We start from the raw sequence: 20,487 nt of genomic DNA on the forward strand, positions 1-20,487 counted from the left end.
GAAGCCAAAACTTGATGTCTTAACTTACATATGTTCCAATGTTGGGACTGCACAAAAATGTAGTTCCGGTGCACTACTGTGGTGTTAATTCATAAGGGCTGTGATGGCTTGTTTTAATGTCTTTTCGCCCACTGGAAATGTATTGAACCATGAAACAAAACTTTATAGCCTTATAGACCAAGCCAGGAGTCATTATCGTGGGATAATGATCCGCCAACAAGTTACGGCCCGGGGCAAAGCTAAGGGCCATTTAGTTGGGGAAGGGTCATTATCCCAAGCAATAATGTCGCCTGCCGAGGTCTATAAGGCTAGTAGTACTAACTGGTAATAGAAATATAGGTTGTGGAGTTGTGGTTGGAAAGTAGAAACTGTTTAATAGAAAGTAAAATAAATACTTGTGCTTGTTTTAAACGCATTTTATTTTGTAATATTTAAAAAACAAGCATGTCTTCATAGCTTCATAAGTTAAGCATTTTAGTTGCAGAGAGGGAGTGTTCTGTTAAACTAAATCATACTTGTAAGTTGCATTCTTGTGTCCTAATATGCTTTTGAAGTCAGAATACAATACCAGTAGTTATTGACTGCATTCTGATTGGCTGAGAGGTGGTCAATAATGAAATTCATGTGCTAATAGCCATTTTGTAAATTTGATTAGACATTGTTGTCAATGTTTTATTATTGACAATATCTCAGCCTGCCAACACGTTTGGAGCCAATGTTGAAATCAGCCATTCAAAATAAGATTGTACAAGAAATACAATATATAATCCAATACACAACCCACAATTACAAATTACTAATATCAGAAGTAATTATCATTTGCATAGCGCCTTTCACCAGTAGTATGGTACCAACGCGCTGTTGGTTGAACACCCTCGGGGGACCAGAGTCCAGGTATGTGAAAAGTCAGAGGAGTTTATAATGCGTGTGTGCATTTTAGCCAAAGCAAAATTTGGTAGGGTTAGCCAGGTCCCTACTAGCTACCCATGTCGACCTGGCAAGTGAATGGGTGCTTTGAAGATTAGAGTGCGAGAGTGGTAGAGTGAATTGTGTTCCGGTGGACAGTTTTGTAGTGGGGATAGCTGCATTCTAATGGCAGAGGTGTTGTGCAGTATGTCACTGGGAATGGAGTTTGGTTGCAGATGCGCGAGTAGCCTTTCCTTTGGCTATCTTGCATAAGTTTAAAGTGAGACACGTACCCATCTGCTGTTGCTGGCTTCTTGGATTTGTATTTGCGGCATGGACTCCCTCCTGTGTTCTTGAGGTTATCCAGGATTTGGGCTGGAGTCACACCAAGTCCTCCAATGTACAATACACCCATGTACAATACATGCCCACAAAGTGTAACCAGGAATGCATGGCAATCAGATGAATTTGCATTAGTCTCACTAAACTGTTCTTCCCATCAGACTCAACACCAAACCCAAACCACTATCATAATGGAACTCAAAACAGTGTGACCACTTCATCCTAATTACTATCAACACAACAAGACCACAGAATGGCACAACACGTGATAACAGGATTCCTTAATAGTCCTTGTACAACTTTCCCTTTTGCAACTAATATATAGACCTTTCTGCCTAGAACATCTACACACACACACACACACACACACTCTATAACTCATAGCGCCATTCCTAACACATTGACATTGGCAAAGCTGCTCAGAAACCATTGCATGGCTTGCTATGACTTTAGCGCCACCAGACTCTCCAATACCACTCCTGCCAAACCAGCAGCTCTCCCCCTTATGATGAATAAATAAAAAAAATGTTGAACAAATTAAAAAATAAACAGTAAAACAAGAAAGCAATAACATTAGTATTGCCTTACTTATTATTTTAGCAACTGGATCATTAATCTTGATTTCAATTGCATCTATTTACACATTTGCTTTGTTTCAAAAGTGCAAGGAAAATAGTTTGCAGCCCCAGCACACAAAATGAAGAAACTTTAAGCACTGGAGGGCAATGTTATGCACAAACATTCAGCTAAACTGTAGATAGGATATTTATGGCCTTTTTGCACAAAAAGCTTACATGAATGAATAAATGCAGTCAAAATTATAAATTAATGTTTAATCACTACACATTAGTAATGTACAAAGTGTAAAAATACTTCACTGTTGAAGCAACCGCAAAGGAAATCCTCATCTCGCCACAAATGCATTGAAAAGCCCTGAAACCGGCAGGTAGAGAGGTCCCTGTGTCAACGGACACAGAAGCAGTGCGTCCACACTCTTCCAGAGAAGCTTTCTGCCTGACTGTTCCAGTGCCCCTCATTTTAAACCATCTGCAAAGGCCTGATGGCATTTTCCAAAACTCTATGACTATCAAAGTCTCTACCTGTTGACAGTTCCCATGGGCCTCCGGCCGGAGTGATCCATGACAAATTCCAAGAGGCAAAACACTTACCTTTCTCATGAAAGCACGAAAACAGCTTTGCAAGATTCCCTTGCAACCTTCTCAAATACCAGCTAGCACCTTCTTGAAAACAGTCCTTCAAGCAATGCAGAAGCAAGAAAACATGTTTGCCAGTGGAATGATACAAACCACGTTACGAGTTCACATCAAAAGCAGCTTTCACTGAGGCCTGAAGAAAATCTCCATTATGGCTCTGGGGGCACACAAAACGCACTGTGCACAGACGCCATGTTTTAGTGAAAAGCATTACAACATTTTATAACCATGTCCCAGTGCTGTTTTCAAGTTTAAATACTTTTTATCGATACCCATACCATTAGTTATTCAATTGTAATTCAATACCCGGACATGGGATAAGATTATATTAAATAAGTGAAACTATCCAATATCCAGCACCTAAACGTGCAGAAGGGCATACTCACAAATTGATATTTTCCATTCATATGTGCTCTTATTGAAATTTATTTTGGTTGGATATCCCCCAATCTTTAGAGGTGAGTGTAGGGCTCCATTAGCTAAATTATTTCAAATTCCTTAATCGCATCTACTTCATAAATGTGCAATACCATTGCAAACAGGTCTTCTTTAATTTCATCAAAATTCCAACAGACCCTGCTTTTTAACTTTGTTTAATTCAGTTGTTTGCTTGGTACACCCCTCTCTGGTCTGCACAATCCTCCTCAAGTTGCTCCCAAACCGCTTTGTGTTCCTTCACAGAGGCAGGTCCCGGCACACGTGGCTAGACTCCACTTTAGTACTTCTTTACCAACTCATGCCCTGTCAATAGACTCTCTGGTGTTGTATGCAGGCACAGCCTTCAGGCTGTGTGATACGCTCTGGTCCTTTACAAGTTCAAGCACCACACTGAATTATGTGAACTGTCAGCAATATGACATGCTGCAGCTTGACATAGGGATTCTTCCTCATTTTCGCCTCCTCCTCCCATCTCAACTCCAGATCTACTGGTCTCCGACAGGCTCTTCACTCTGTGGGGACAGGTCTTTCTTGCCAGCCAATGTTATTCCAAACGTCCACCCACAACCACCTGGCAACTCAGTGCCCCCTCCCCTCCTAGACACCTCACATTTGTCTTCACATTCTTCTCCACAGACCGGTCTCCCAGCCCTTATCAGTACAAATTCTTAAAAGGTCAAATAATTGATGGATCCACAGGCCCAATCACATATGGGCTGACAGTGAAACCAAACCTAGGACCAAACCACTGTGCCTGGCCAGTATGGCCAGGTAAGTGTTCAAACCGGCAATAAATGCAGGAATTGCAGCAAGAAGTCTCCTTCAGCAGGTCAATAATCACTTCCTCCTTGCAAGGCAGTAATTTAAGAGAGTGCAACAGAGGCAGGACAAAGCCTAAGTTCCCTTGCACAAAGCAGCTGGACAAAGACCAATCACTACAAGGGGTTGGAGACTTGGGGACAAACAACACACCATATTGATTGGTCAGTAGGATTCATTCAGCCATATCCACCTCTACGAGAAGTGAGAGGGGTAGACCAAGGATCTATACTGGCCTAAACCAGTTAGGACCAATATGGAGACTGCTGTTGTGGGCTCACAGAGAGCCATGTGGTCAGAACAGCCATTTTAAGGCCACCTCGCGTTCACCTAGAAAAGGGGAAAGCCCTGAAATACAAAGTCTGAGAGCAGGTTTGAAAATAAACCCATTGGTACCCCAATGGCTACAAAAATCAAAATGGTACATTGGAGTACCACTGCAATAAAATGGCATGTACCCTTGGTGAAGCTACAACTAAACTAAAGATGCCACCAAACCAACCACTCCCTAAACTGTTTATGGTGATAAACATCACACAAATGCAAAAATGGGGAGGCTGAAAGGCCCCCCTGGGAATGGACGCCTTAGGTACGCTCAACTCCATTTACTCTATATAAGGTAAAAATGGGACACAATGGGAGGTGGACTGTAACAGAAGTCACTCGGGCCAACAAAACGAGATCAAAAAAACAAACATGCACAGCGGGGTCAGGGTAAACAAGTTGAGGGGCCATAAAATCTACAAAACAGAATTCTGCGTTAACAATAGGTATCACATTTGTTGGCACTTTTGTGCCACTTGAAAACTGAAATTAAAGTAATGGTCACTTTCGAGAACGGATCCCAGAAAAGTGGCTACAACAAGATAATCAGGGCCTTATCTTGAGTAAAAGTATGTAATTTTGGCTGTATGATCACTGGCAACCTACCATTCAAATGTTGCAACACACCTGTAAACATAGCAGCTTTGTTATTCGTGCAAGTATGGGAAAACACAGGCAGTCATTACAGAAACCTCCAACGTGTGTGTTGTCATTGAAAGCAACAGACAACGAATTGTTTTGAAAGTACTTACTCGTAATTTAAGAGGTGACAGGGCCGAGTCTTTCATTCATTTAACTTTTTTCTAGCGCAGAAAAGACATTTATGAAGGTCACTAAGGAATGTCATGTCAATAGATAATAAATGGAAACAGACGGCCGTGCACTAATTCTGCTTTACAAAACTGCATAGGTTAAACAATGTTTGTTAGGATGATTTAGCTTTAATGTGCAAGAAAAGACACATGAGTGAGCATGTGGAAATATACCCCTCCTTAATTTAAGAAGGTTTATGCTTAAAGAAAAACTTGCAAATTCTTTGTTTCAAACGGGATCGCATGCTTTCTGAAGACTCAACTGTTAACATTTTTGTTGTCGATAGAAATGTAAAATAGCATACTAAAAGCACTTGACATGAACTACAGGTAATTAGAAAGAAATGTAGCCTCCGAACCTCACGATAAATGTTAACTAAAGTATATTAATATACAATAATGTTTGGATAGGAACTGCACCTCCTCGGTCAACTTTATCATTGGCCCCATTCCAACTTGATCACTGATCAGCTTCATTTTTCCAGACCTCTTTCAAAAATGATATTTAATCAAAATGTCTTTCTCAGACCCGAGGTCATAAAGATGGGATCAGGAATTAAAAGCAGGCAGAAAAATGCATCGCGACATAATTTAATTGCTCAAATTCTAAGAACGTGCAACTCTGTATGATTTCAGTTTCCGGTATCACAAGAGTGCTCTGCTTTTTTAGGCAACACAGAGGTTTATTGTGGACAATCCAGTTTTGCAGAATCAAGAAACATATCCAATGATATGAGGAGGTAAGTTATGGGTATTGTAACTTTCTGCAGGATGGGGACAGCTGGGAGGAGAAACCCAACAACTAAGTTTATAATGGAAAAACCATTGTATTAATAACCAGGAAATCTTGCTGTGTAAAACAATAAAATGTTGTACTTACCCACCAAGCATATTGCTGCGTCTTCAGGGCACCCTACGGCAGCTCCTTCCTGAAGAACTCTGTTGCAAACATTGATAAAGATGTGTTTTCGTTTCTCCTCACTGCTGCTGTCCACGGTCTCCCAATTCAGAATAGATTCTGTGCCAGATTCTAGGATTAAGAATGGAACGTGCATATAACTGAAATTGTAATTTCTTCATTAATATGTGCAAATAATTTTACTCATGCCAATGAGCCATGTGAAGGGTGGCGGGAGAAAAAAAACTGCATACTAGCGTCACAAACTGCTCGTGATTTTTCATTATTCCACATATTTAAAAATATTAGGTTTCAGAGGAACAACGTGGAGATGGTTGGGCGACTTGATCTCGCAAACGGGCTCAGAAGTCTTTGCAATGTTGAACAATTAAAATTCCTGTGATTACAAGTAATTCCCAAATTTAAATAAATCAAACACCTGCCTTCTGCAGTATTGAAAAAAGAGAAAGAAAAACGTTAAGACTGTGTGAAACCTGAAAGTGTATCACCTGCTGGTCACCAGAATCTGTCAACCAAGTGGCCAGGACACAGCCATCGCTATTGGATCCAGTTCCTTGGGGTGGACCAGTGGGGGAGGATCACGTGGGCAAGGGGTCTTCGGGGAGTGGAAGTGAGACACTGAGGGTTGAGACGCGGTATCCCCTTCCCCAACACCTTTTCCCCTTCCTACCCTGCTGTAGGATATTTAGAAGTTCTACTCCCCCCTTTCCCACACAAACACTTTGTTACATGATAACAGACAAAAGACTAACACCAGAGCCTTTTACCTGACATGTCCGAGCACTCAAGTCAGGAAGAATCAGGCAATTGACAACCATGCACACCCGACGGCCCTTTACCTTCCCCACAAGGATAAAAGGTGGAGCACAAAAAGCACACTTCGAGCAAGGCCAAACGCACGAGGAGACAGCTACATCAAACCGTTAGTACAAAGAATAAGATAAGCGGTGGGACCAGGAAGGACAACGAAGGGAGAATTGCCCTTGCCCTTTTCAACTAAGACCCGCAAAGCTTCCAGATGGGAAAACTTAAGACCGGGACTTACAGCTGATGTGCGGAGGAACAGAGGTCAATGGTAAGTGTGGGCCTCCTGCTCTGACAGCGCAGGCGCTGAGGCAAGCTGGCTACAGTAGTACTATCTTTGACTCAAGAGAACAAAGAAGCCAATGAGTACAGCACAGCCGGTGAGTCGGAGGAAGCCAATATCAAACCGAACTTTGTTAAGCCTAAAGTTGCGAGTAGCAACATTTTGAACATAAGAAGAAAGGACTCGTATGGATGTTTGAACTTTAGAGAAAACCCAGTTGAGGTCCAGGTGCAGAGGGGTCCGGCACCACGTGGGTGGTCACTCGAAAGGCTCTGACCAGGACCCGTTTGTGAAACTACAGCAACCAGAAGGCCCTAGGAAAGGGTGGCTTGAGGCGTCAGAGTGGTCCTATAAGGGTCACGTCAAATCCCTTATACAATCAAAAGTCTCTGACTCTTTGCCAGAGGAAAGCTAGGGGAAGGGAACCCTGCTTTCCACTACAATTGTGAACTGTGATAATTGGCAAGTGTGCACCCAACAGAGGTCTGCCGATAGAAAGCTAAAGCAAAAGAAACCCTGCTTTGAGAAAACTGAGCGCTACATGAACTGTATTAGGAATACATGAAACGTGTTGAAGGGCCGTAGTGAACCCGATGGAGGGCGCCCCATTTGTGCATGAAGGATCTGAGCCCGGGCGAGGGAGATCCCAGGGGCAAAGAGCAATCACCCAAGGCATTTTCTTTGTTTGTCATTGTGAAATCCAAATGAAGAACAATTGCGCAAGGTGCAAGATCAGAGTGAGAACATTTGTTTGTTACTTTAAATTAGTAAACCTAAGGAAAGACTTTTGCAGGAAAGAGACTTAGCCACTGAAGGGGTTTGATATCGTGGAACTGAACATTGAACCTTGTGCTGTCTAGGCCCAGGAGTGTGCTGTGCTCGAGAGTTTCACCTTTTCCCGTGCCTCAAATGTGGGGAAGAGAAACCCAGCCATACCAGCCTGACTCATTTTGTGAACACTTCTTTCTTTTCTGGTGAACATTATCCCACACTCTGTTTAGTAACTAGTAGTAAGGATTGGCAATAGATTTTTTAGTATAGGCCCTTTTTATTTGACAAGACGCCAGTAGGACTGCCTTATTTGATGGTCATTGCTTGCTCGCATCTTAGATTTTGATTTAGATTAGGTGTTCATCTCACCCATTATAAAACTCTTGAACTGTGATCACTTCTGTCTGTCTTTACTGTTGCCACCACAAGTGTCTTACAAGACTAATACTCTAATCCTGCACCTAGAAACCAAGGGTAGTGGACATCTACTACAATCCCAAAAATGGTCCAACCATCACGGACACTTTTTTACATGAATTGCACGTCATCCTAGAAGTGTACCTTCAAACCGTTGCACTAATGCCAATGTCACAGGCGATAGTTGAAGGATGCAAGCAGGTTGTCACTCCAGCAGCGTAAGTATATATACATAAAAGAACTTCAACAAAAATGATAGTCACGATCCAACTATATAGACTACACATGACATTTAAACAATAAAATCACTGAAATGGAATGAAGTGATTCCCCACTGTGTGCTCTGTGTGATGAAGGGAGGGAATTTGCCGCTTCTCCCCAACAGGGAGTCTCCCTCTTTGAGACTAGGGTGGAGAGCACACTCTGCAAGAATCTCATGCCTAGAGGTCTGGGCAAGTGGAAACTCACTGGGAGATACTCCCCCCTTCGGGGAAAGGGACTCCCGTTCCTCTAAGGAACTCCCTAACCATTCCCCATCATGGCAGAAATAGAACTGTTGGAGATGCTAAACAGCAATAAAGACCAAGACTGGGCTGTGGACGTTAACATGCACCATGAGTATCAGCGAAAAGAAACAGTCTCTTCAAGGACAATCCCCGACTAACTGAGACGAGGACGTTTAAATAGTAAGACACGTAGGTTGGAGAGAGTCATACCGCAGCAGGGGAGGCTCCCTGGTACCATAACGCAAGCAGGAGGCAGAGACAACAAGAGCCACAGAGCCTGCAGAATTCAGAATAACTGAGCTAGAGTATCAGAAGCTGGGGAGACAGCATACTGAATTAGCGAGAAACTGATGGCGGAAGAATCCAAAACCAGTTGGTGGCATGACCATGAGTAGTTCATGGTGGGCAAGCAGCCCAAACAGCTAAGCCAACACCAACGCACTGAGGTATACGAAATGGCACCAGCTCCCAGAAGAGACGCCAGACTGTAGCACGAAGGGAAAGCGAGAGACTGGCGAGGAGACACCAACGGAGAGTGCAACCGAGAGAGAGAAGCCAAGCAGGAAAGAAGGTTCCGAGTGACCTCGGGACCCACAGACGTTCCCCCATGAAGAGGTAACAGGAGAATCGGGAGGCCAAAATGGAATCATTCTAATAGTGGAGAAACTCGTCTCAGTGAAATTTTTCAAACTCGAACTACAAAGTTCACAAATCTGTAACTAAATAAGAGGAAACGTTATATATTTAAACCTGAGAAAGAGAACTTTAATCAATCAGTGGCTAAGACTACCATGTGAAGAGGGGAGAAGGTTCCAACCCTCAAAATAGATCAATTGTAGAATATTGATCAACAAAATATTCTGAAATATGAACAAAAGAGGATGAACAAATAGATGACCAAGATCATTCTTAGCTTATAAGGGAACATCTTGATTATCCCAGGCAAGAGAAGGTATCACACAAGGCCATACCCGGTCAAACTATGAAAGAGCCCGGAAAATGAATCCCACAATGTAAGGGAAGAGTCAAAGACCTTATCCAAGAATTGTAAGCTCTAGTACAGAAGGTTGATAAAGACTATTTGAAAATGACATATTAAAAGAAATCTAAAGCAAAGCAGAACCCTGCTTCACTGGAAAAAGGGAGTCATTCTCCTAGCCTTATTTTGTTCTGAATATGGGTCGGGTCATAAGGTTTATGCAATGAATCCCAGGATGTCGTCACTGCTTTCGTAGGGGGAGCCCCTTCCCATGAAGGCACGGAGGTGAGGCTGCTACCTGATAGTCCCCCTGGGGGTGCCACTCAGCGGGTGGATCTCATAGGACAGGAAAGCCCCTGTGGGACCAGTGACAACTATAGTGGGAGAATGCGGTATCCACATTGTACCCCAACCTCTCCTTCACCACCCACCTCTCCTTCACCACCCACCTCTCCTTCACCCCTACGCCCCTATCCTATACACTTTTGTAGTATTAAAAAAGTAGGAAGGCCTGAGAAGAGGAAGAATAGGGATGAATACAATGAAGATCTGAAGCAAGAAACGGAACGAGGAAGAGGCCCAGAGCCATACGGATCACTAAAAAGAATCAATATGAAGGGTTGAGTCTTCAGTCACAGATTACTGGTTAGGAGCATAAAGACGGACAATGGACTTAATTGTTTGTCAGACGCTTTTGAGAGGAACTGCGAGAGGGACAGAGTCTCACGGGGGAAGCCGGCAAGAGCAGACCCAGGGTGAGGAGATGCTGAAGGGGCGGTCTCCACCAAACGCTAAACAAACCGAGAGGCTGGCTGTGGGAAGTTCGAATAGCACAGCCAAACAAGAACACATGGTCCGCCTAAGTGCGTCTGGAGCTGCAGAGCAGCTGCAGCAAGCCGACAAGAATGCCAGAGTACCGGCAAAGCAAAAAAAACACAGGGAATCCCGTGACCATTCGCAGGGCTGCAGCCAAGACCCTAGAGGTAACTGTGTGGCTGAGCCTGTGGTTGGAGATCCCCAGAGGGTGAGGGGAAACCCTGAAAAGCATAATAAATGAAAAGTGATGGAAAGAAGACTGCCCCTACATATCCGAAGGGACAGTTTACCAAGATATGGTAATAAGGGATACAGGATCTGGGACCCTCCTGAAAGACGAACATATCAACTGATAATGCATAATATTCTTTGTGGCAGTACTTGGAGGGAAGGTGACTAAGGTCTGTCACATAAGAGAAACCATAAAGAGAACTGTTAGAGCAACATATATGAAGACAGTACTTGGCAGGGGAGTAAACCAAGTCTGTATGTCACACCAAGAGTCCATGAAAAGAACTGAGAATAATAAAGAGGAACACAGAGCTTGACAGGCATCCGAAACTAGGAGACCCAAGCGGGTCAGGGAACCACCACAGCTTGGAGGAGCATCCAAACTCCTCTTCATTGTCATAGTGCCTGGTGAATCCAAGGGTCGGGACCACAGAGACAGAGAAGAAGCCTGAGAAGGGCCAATTGGGAAACAGATATTTCACCACCAATTGTTGAACTGTGTTGCAAGATTGAAGGAGGCTGGGGAAGGGCGACATTCCCTCTCCCCCGCTCCCCCACAGTGTAAAGGAACTAAGAAACCCAGAACTGTCTTTTTGTCAAGGGGAAGAGAGTCAATCCTCTGGCGTTATGATTCTGACATTGAACATTGAGACATTTCGCTTTTCACATCCTGACAGTGACATTAGTTGTCTTAGTTGCGGCAGGGAAACCCCTTAGGTTTCCACCCTGAGTTAGGGTAAGATAGGCTTTTCTTTTCATTTTCGTAAGATAATAAATGTTTGTGCCAACCACTATGACCCCTGTGTGTCAGTCTTACTACTGCACCCTTACATAGGTTTTTTGGACGATTGACTAGCACCCTAGTTTTTTTATATAGGTAGGGAACACCCCAAGGCTGCCTTATTTTATAAATCTTATTGAAAATGTCTTCAAAGTGTCTGCGTACTACTTCTGACCTGCCGTATACACTACTGGTGTACCCTCCCACCCACATATAAACAAGATCACCTTACCATGTGCTCTTATTAACTTTTAACCTCCAATCACAAAATAACCCTACTGCTTCCAAACTCCCAAGCACACAGCCCAGTTAGCAAGTGAAGGGAACATGTTCAACCTTACACAATAGTTTCTCCTCATCTCAAGGTGGCCACTAAACATGGGAGAGTAACATCAGGGAAAATTATCCTTCTGAGACCAGAGGATACTCCCCACACCTCTGACTCTCAGCATGTTGGATTCTCTCTAACGGGTTTGCTAGACTCCGCCCTAATGAACCCTCATCAGAGGCATCCACAGAGACTCCAATACAGATTGTGTACCCTGTGAGGAACCCCAGGGCGTCCTCACTTTTCGCCCTAGACCTTCCTCTCAGGTGGCCAGGGAAAGGCCATCACTCTTGGCTCCTGACCTTGGCGGTGGCCATGAGAGGGAGGATCACGTGGGAGGAGGGAACTTGGGGAATGCGGAGACGCAGTCCTGGGGGGGACCTGGTATCCCCATTTCCTTTTCATAACGAAACCTCTATACCACAAGTCTTTATAGGCTTTTGTCAGTCCTCTCCACGTTCTTCCCGTAAAACATTCCCTAAGAAACGGACCAACTAGAGAAGCACATCCACATATCAAAAACACACAAACGCACACACTCAGTTGTGTACTGAGGCGAGGAGGAGGCCAGCAAGAGTAAGGCAGGGCTACTGTTTCACCAGTGAGCGGTCTAGCCCTTTTTGGACCAATCAAGGTGGCAGGAACTTTAAAAGCCTGAATCGTGATGGAAATGGAAGCATGGCTACGGACTGCTGGGTGCAGGCAGACCTCGCCAGATCAGCGGTGTGGCAAGCAGAGCGCTAGAGACTCTTTGGAAGATGCAGAGTTCATGCATCGGGAAGTGAAGCTGAAGGACGCAGGAGGCCGGGGCAGACTGCAAGAGGGACACCAGTGTGACCGAGCGAAGCGGTCGTAAGAGTCCCGAGCTGTAGAAGGAGCATTGCTGTGGGAGCGAAGCCACTCCTGAGCGAACAAGCGAGGAAGATTTTAATTTTGAAAGATTGGTAGATTTTAACTCATGGGGAAGGGAACCCCTGTGCCTTATGAACTATATTGACCTTGGGGAAGGGAAAGCGGATTACCGGCCAAGAGCTGGAAAAAACTAGAATGTTACTTTGAACAGTATTTCTTTTGATCCTGACATCCCTACACATTATACTAAGTTGGACATTAGAGCAAGTATATATTTTGGACACAAACAGACATTTGCTTTGGACTTCCTGTCGCAGACTATCATTAATTGTCTTTAGGTAAGAAAATACCACCTTAGCATAAAGTAAGTTAGTCCTTAATCCATCCTAACATTTTAAGTTAATAAAACTTTGAAAACCAAACTTGCACCGGTTGTCTGTCTGCTTCATGCTGCCTTCAAAACCCCCTGAGAGGGCCCCAAGTCCTTCAAGGTCAGGGTGTCAGTGTGGGTCTCCTCGCACAGCTGGTTGGTGGCAGCTTTAGTTTGATTCTAGTGGGGTACCACTGCTGTACTCATCTCGAGGCGGAACCTCTAAATTCAGTATAGGTTGGAACAGTTAGATATTGATCCTATAAAAGAGTGAGACTCAAACGCTGCCATGTAGCTTCATGGCACATACATGCCACAGAGGGCTATCGTTGCCAAATCCAAATGAGCTTTATTTTCCAGCCTTTTTAACCCAAAAATGCTATGAACTAACACATAACGTCGCCATTAATGGCAGCACTGCAGAGGATATCATTCCAGATAATGTTTTAAAGTCTAGCTGTCGGAAGTTAGACATCCAGGGTGCTTTATGTGGGGAGATATAGCTGGACACAGGTGTTAAGGCAGAAATCTATTGTTCAAGATTCCTTTGGCCAGCGTTTAGGTCAGCTAAACCTTTTGCTGGCTTTCTCCATCTTTATACTTGTATTTCTGTGTCAGAGAGAATTCCAGTGAAGGCCACATGCAGAGACAACCTCTGTTTTTTTGCAAAAAGGTTCTCATTGAGTTGGCAAAACAGCAATTTCAAAAATATCTTTGCATTAGTTACTTCAATAACCAACTGCCCATTAATAAAGGCCAAGCCCATTCACCCTCCGCCCCCCACTGCAATTTCACCCAGTCAATTACTGTGTATTATGTAAAGAATTTAAAAGTGTGGGGTCCACATAGGAAACAGTCTAACACGTACTGAATCTAATACTGTGTGTTTTCCGAAGTCTAAAGTACCCGCCTACAAATTGAACAATTGTAAAGCACCAAGTCCGGCTGAGATCAAGTCCCATATTCTCCACAGCAAAGTAATCAAGCAGGGGGGCTGCCAGACCCCAAAAAACTTTGCAGCCCAATAATGGACAGCCATCAACCTTCCCCATGGCCTGCAACACTTTGCCAATTAGAAATCATACATCTCTTACCCAAATCACCAAGCTTCACCTGCACATCGATCAAAGCATGGTCCGAAATACCCCTTTCCCGGATATTTGGGCCCACCACCTGATTAACCAACACCTTACTCATGAAAATATGATCTATCCTTGAGTAAGAATTATGAACAGGGGAATAAAATGTATATTCCTCGACATTTGGATGAAGTTCTCTCCACACATCCACAGATCTTCTCCCCAGAGTAACCACTTTCAGACTTCCGGTCAAGAACACTATTCATCACTACATTAAAGTCCCACCCAAAATGGTCTAAGAGATGGAGATTGTAGGCTGCTTTACTTAAGGATGATGCTGTTTCATCGGGTTTGGGGAACTTCATTCGGCATTTATTTGAGGATAATAGAGGTACAGCTGGGGTTAAATCTGTTTTGGACTTTAAGGCAGTTCTTAGGGGTGAATTGATTAGCAGAACAGTTCATGCTAGGAAAAAAGGCCAAGAACAACTTAGGAGGATGGAGGAAGAGGTAAAGTCTATGCAAAGGTTTGTGCTGATAATGACTCGGAATCAAACAAGATACGCCTACGAAAGTTGGAAACTGAAGTGAGCAGCTATGTGCAGGTTTTGGCAGATAAAGGCATGTTTTATTTGAAACAGCGCTTTTGGGAGTTTGGTGATAGGAATGGGAGATTGTTGGCTAATAGACTTGGTGGACTAACGGTGGATATGACTGTTTCATCCATTCTGACAGATTCTAATGTTATCTTGAATAAGACAGAAGAAATGTGTAAACACTTGAGCCGGTTTTAGGAGAACCTGTATAGTGAGGATGTACAGCCTGATGCTGAGAGTTTAACAGCGTTCTTTGACAAAATTAATCTCTCCAGGTTGTCTTTAGAAAGGAAAAATCAGCTAGAGGCTATGATTGATGTGTCTGAAGTAAGCTTGGCAATTGCACAAATGAAAAATGATAAATCCCCAGGATCGGATGGTATTGTTTCAGAATTTTATAAGAAATTTGACATTGACTTGGCTCCTATTCTATGTGAGGTCTATAATGTACTTATGGAGTTGGTTTCCGAAATTCATATTGATGCAGAAAGTGGAAGAAGGTGGTTTTGGCTACCCAGATCTATTTAATTATTACAAGTCCTTTATAGTCAAGAAGAGTTCCTATTACTTTAGGGCTGCAACTGCTAAGGAGCCTTTCTGCCTACGAATGGAGAGGGAGATGTGTGCTCCATTCTGTTTGGATAATCTATACTGTATGGAAAAACTATTTGGAAGAAAAAAGATTTTGAAGCCAATTGGAGCTACTAGACAGATTTTAGGCTCTTGGTTTAGAGAGAATGGACAGGCTTATGGCTTTAGCGCAGATGCATCGATTTGGCATAATGATGCATTAATGATTGATAACAGATGTCTTCATTGGAAGAGTTGGATCTCGAGGGGTATTCTGAAACTGGGGATGTTTTGGATGGGTCTCGGGTGTTGAGTTTCGAGGAGTTGGTAGGAAGATTTAATTTGGGTCAAAGAGAAATAGCTAGATATCGGAGTTTGGTCTCAATGATTGAACAAAGGATTGCTATAGCAGGTGGCTCACTTGGGAAGAAGCCTGAGATTTGTAAATTACTGGATGGTCCGGAATATGGTGCACAAACCTATATGAATTTCATGCCTGTGAATGCAAAATACTTGATAGCATGGGATGGATTGAGAAAGACTTGGTCGAATGATGTTAATAGAGTCATTTCTGATGGTGATTGCAAAAGCATTTTGAGGGTTGGTGTGAATTTGGGCATAGATATAAACGTACGACTAATTTGTCATAAGTTGTTGGGAGATTGTATTGGACGCCTGTGAAAATGTTTAAGTTGAAGTTGAGATTGGATGACTTGTGTTGGAGCTGTGGTGCTGATAGAGGTACTCTTTTGCATTTATTGTGGGAATGCCCAAGGGTTTTGTCGTTTTGGAGTGAGGTGATGGATAGGATTGATTTTATTTTTGGAATAGGTTTACCTAGATCTGCAGTGAATATTATATTGCTTTCACATGTTGAGAGGAGTGTGCAAATTAGAAAACATAACTTTTGTATTGATAGGGAAGTGATGATTACAATCAGATTAGTCCTCAGGATTTGGAAAACTAGAAAGAAACCTAGTGTAGAGGATTGGTTGATTGACCTGAGGGTTTTGTCTAGATATGATTAGGTTTCGTTGAAAAATAGAGGCAAAGAGGAGGAATATTTATTGCTGTGGGAATCGTTTGATGCCCTCTATGATTGATTCTATACTCTGTGGAGAACTGGTTGACGAGTGGTGGATGGAGAAAATATATACATCATTTATTTTTCTTTTTTTTCTCTTTTCTCTCTCATCTTTCTTTTTTGTCTCCTTTGTTTTCTTCTCTTCCCGTTTTCTTTTCTTCTTCTTGTGTGTTGTCTCGTGTGTATTGGGTAGAACACTTGATGGGGTTTGTTTAAGTTATGTATAGTTGATTTTCTTATAAGATTTGGTAAGATGATTTGTTCATGTCTTCCATATGTAAGTGAATACTGTAATGTGGATTTGAACCTATGCGGAATTGATGTGTTTTATTGTAAACCTAATAAACAGAAGTTCAAAAAATAAAAATATAATCATACATCTCTTTTCTAACTGTGCCCTTCTAGTTAATTTGTCTGGATGCAAAAAGGTACTAGCTTCGCCATAAAGTCTCCAATAGATGCAGGTAAGACTACCATAACCAATTCTATATTCCAGGGGAACTCTAAATAACCACTGCATTCAGCTTCAAAGCGCTGAATGCCCACCATATATAAATAAGAGAACCCTCCCCTTCCCACCCTGAGAGCACAAACGGATGTATTCAATCATGCATTGCAGTAATGCAATTTCTACATTATTAACAAACGTTTACTCTTTGTGAGCAGGTTAAATCAGTCTTCCTTTCATTTTATAATTTTTATATCAGTGTTTTTTTCAGCATGGACATGAATATAGAGATGCTTTATCGTAATAAACTTCATTAGGAGACCGCCTCCATCAGGTACCCGAATACAAGGCCATGCTTTTACAACGGATGATGTGTTAATATGAAGCTACAGCTACATTAGGGGCGTTATGGTAGATTGCTGACTTGCTCCTAACAGGACTTAACTCTGAGAAAGTATTGCAAGGTGTAGACACCTAAAACAATAACTAACTGTTCCGAGGATGTGAGGATTGGAAAGGCACTGCTATGTGAGGAGGGGGACAAGGTTATTGCAGGGCCTTGACATTAGACTATCTGATGAAGAGCTTAGCATAACGGAAGCATCGATAAGAAGCAAGGGACCAATTCAAAAGGACTACGCAAGACTACTACTGAAGCACAGCAAAGTGTCTTCTCAGGACTAGTCTAGACAGACCACACTCACCAATTAAGATTCAGCTCTCTTCTCGCCAGTGTGGTGTATGCTATACATTACATGCATTACTTTCCGTAAAAGCATATCTGATGGTTGTATCTGTTTAGATTCACATGCTGTGCATAGTCCGACATCCAGTGGTAACCACAGAGTATTGCATCTTGTCTTTCGAGAATCGAAAAGGGAAGTCGACATAGGCGTGCCTGTAACACTATCCCTACGTGACGTGTAGTGTACCCAAAATCCCTCATGCATTTTTGGTCCCTCGGATTGTATTTCTTCTGCCAAGAGTGAGCCTTAAGACTATTGTGAGTGAGTACAGAAAAGAGAGAACGTAGTAAGACGTCCATGTTCCTTCCATCAGAGCGGGGCGGAAGCGAGGGCGCATGTGAATCTAAGCAGATACAATCATCAGAAATGCTTTTACAGTAAGTAATGCATGTCTTCTGATGTTTGTCAATCTGCTTCGAATCACATGCTGTGCATAGACTAGCGAGCAGTACCCGGAGTTAGAGGTGGGGTGTGAGATGGAACAGTAGTGAAAAGATGTCTTAGTACTGCCTGTCCCACCTGAGATTCAGACCTACAATGAGTGTCTAGGCAATAGTGTTTTGTAAAGGTGTGTACAGAACTCCAGATTGCCGCTTTGCAAATGAACTCAAGGGGAACATTTGCAATCAATGCTATGGACGCCCCAGTGCCTCGAGTGGAATGTGCTCTAGGCTTGAAGGGCAGTTCTCTCAACAAGATAGTAGCAGAGTGTAATGCAATTGACAATCCATCTAAAAATAGTGGACTTGGAGACTACATCTCCTTTTCCTGTGGCCACAGACACGAAAAACTGATTAGTCTTCCTTAGTGGATGAGTTCTTTCCATACAGAACATGACAGCTCTGCGTACATCTAGTGTGTGCAGGGTTCTTTCCCCCAGGCTCGAGGGATTCTGAAAGAACGTTGGTAGCTCTATTGACTGGTTCACATGGAACTTGGAAATGAATTTAGGCACAAATCTAGGGTAAGTTTGCAAAACTACCTCGTCTTTGTGAACTGTTACAAAGGGATCTAGAATAGAGAGTGCCTGCAGTTCACTTACGCTCCGAACGGAGGGGATTACTTTTAAAAAAGCAGTCTTTAGGGTTAGGTTCTTGAGACTTGCTTTGTGCATGGGCTCGAAAGGAGCGCCCATAAGCCTAGTTAGCACCACATTTAGGTCCCATCCGGGAGCCATGTTATAAATGAGAGGGTGAATTCTTTTTACCCCTTCCATGAAAGCCTTAATCACTGGTATCTTCCACCACGACACCAAAGTGCCGCTAGGTGCACCTTTAATGAGTTGAAGACTACGCCTGAATCAAGTGAGTGAGTTAGGTATAGGACAATGTGAGTGGGAGAACAGTCGATTGGGTTGATGCTCTTTGAGTTACACCAGATGAAAAACCGGTTCCATGTACTAGAATAGCAGTATCTAGTGTTGGGTTTCCTTGCCTCCCTGAGTCCATACATCTTTGAGGGAGCTGCAGGTGTCCGAATTCTAGGACCTCAGAAGCCAGACCGCTAAGTTCAATGTCTGCGGGCATGGGTGAAGTGTCTCCCCTTTGTCTTGCGACATGTTGTACGGGCAAGGCAGTTTGACTGGAGGAGATAGGGACACCTCCATCAGATGAGCGAACCAGGGTTGGTGGGCCCACAAGGGGGCCACCAATATCATCGTAACTGGTTCCTGGTGCATCTTGTGTACAATCTTGTTGAGAAGGGGAGTCGGGTGGGTGGGGGTTTAGCGTGGATACAGTTCCCTGACCATGTTATCCAGAGTCCATTCCCCTTGGATCGGTTCTGAGGGTAGGGTACCTGGAGGCGTAATCTTGGCATTGGGCGTTTTCCAGGATCGCGAACAGATCGATCTCTGGAAAACCCCATTGTGCGAAAACGTTGGGGACAATGTCTCTGTGCAATGGCCATTCATACTCCCTGGGCAACGGAAAGTCTCTGCTGAGTACGTCTGCCAGAATGAGTTCCCCTGGAACATGTTGAGATAACAGGAACATGTTGCGTTTGAGAGCCCACTTCCAAACGTTCTGAGACAGTTTGGACAGCCTTGGAAAATGAGTACCTCCCGGTATGCTCAGATAGCACATGGCCGTGGCGCTGTCTGTGAGGATTAGGATAGTCTTTCCCTGTAGTTGCGTTTTCGAACGCTTTTAGTGCTCTGAACACTGCCAGCAGGTTTATGTGGTTGGTCGCTATGTCTGGTGACCAAACTCTGCTTGCTGTCTGATGGAGCAGGTGGGCTCTGCACCCTGTAAGGGAGGCATCCGTAGTTAGAGTGGCTTCCACTGCGGGGGTGGTGAAGGATTTCGCTTTCAAGAGGTTTTCCCTCTCCGTTGGCCTGACACCACTGGTTGCTTAGCCACTCTTACATTGGGCGCAGGCGCGTGTGAGGAACTAAGTAGATACGCGACGCCATCATTCCTATCAGACGCATAGTCTTGCGTACTGTTCCCTCTCGACTGGCTACATAGTGAGGGATTTGAAAGAACATGTTTTGAACCCTCTCATTGGAGGGGAAGACGAGGCTGTCCTTTGTTCGAATGGAGCCCCTAGGAATTGTTTCACTTAGCTGGGGTCTAAGCTGGATTTTTTCTCGTTGATAGAGAAACCCAGGCTGAATAAAAGATCTATCGTCTTTTGGGTATTTGACCGACATGTTTCGTAGGAGTCCCCTGTTATGAGCCAGTCGTCGAGGTACGGATAAACTGGAATGGATTGCCTGTGCAGGTGTGCTGCCACTACTGCTAGTACCTTTGTAAATACCCTTGGTGCAGATGCTATGCCGAAGGGTAGTACCTTGAACTGATCATGTTTGTTTTCGATCATAAACCTGAGGTACTTTCTGTGCGCTGGCAACATCGAAACATGAAAGTATGCATCTTTCATATCCAGAGTTGCCATGTAATCCTCCCTGTGTGAGCAGAGGAATTACTTCCTGCAGGGTGACCATGCGAAATTTCTGTGGTTTTACAAACTTGTTCACTGGGCGCAGATCTAGAACAGGACTCATGGTTAGATCCTTTTTAGGGACAAGGAAGTACACTGAATAAATACC

At 43.6% G+C, this 20,487-nt stretch overlaps 1 protein-coding gene across 1 annotated transcript in view; it reads right to left on the reverse strand.

Annotated features, from left to right (window-relative positions):
* Positions 1-20,487, reverse strand: part of IGF2R (insulin like growth factor 2 receptor) — a 2,762,372-nt gene that overhangs the window by 2,107,796 nt on the left and 634,089 nt on the right. Inside the window, 1 exon segment of the mRNA XM_069606818.1 lies at positions 5,736-5,885. Within this exon segment, the coding sequence (XP_069462919.1) occupies positions 5,736-5,885 (150 nt within the window).

The sequence above is a fragment of the Ambystoma mexicanum genome, chromosome 4p, assembly GCF_040938575.1.
Source record: "Ambystoma mexicanum isolate Mex_15411 chromosome 4p, UKY_AmexF1_1, whole genome shotgun sequence".
NCBI lineage: Eukaryota > Metazoa > Chordata > Amphibia > Caudata > Ambystomatidae > Ambystoma > Ambystoma mexicanum.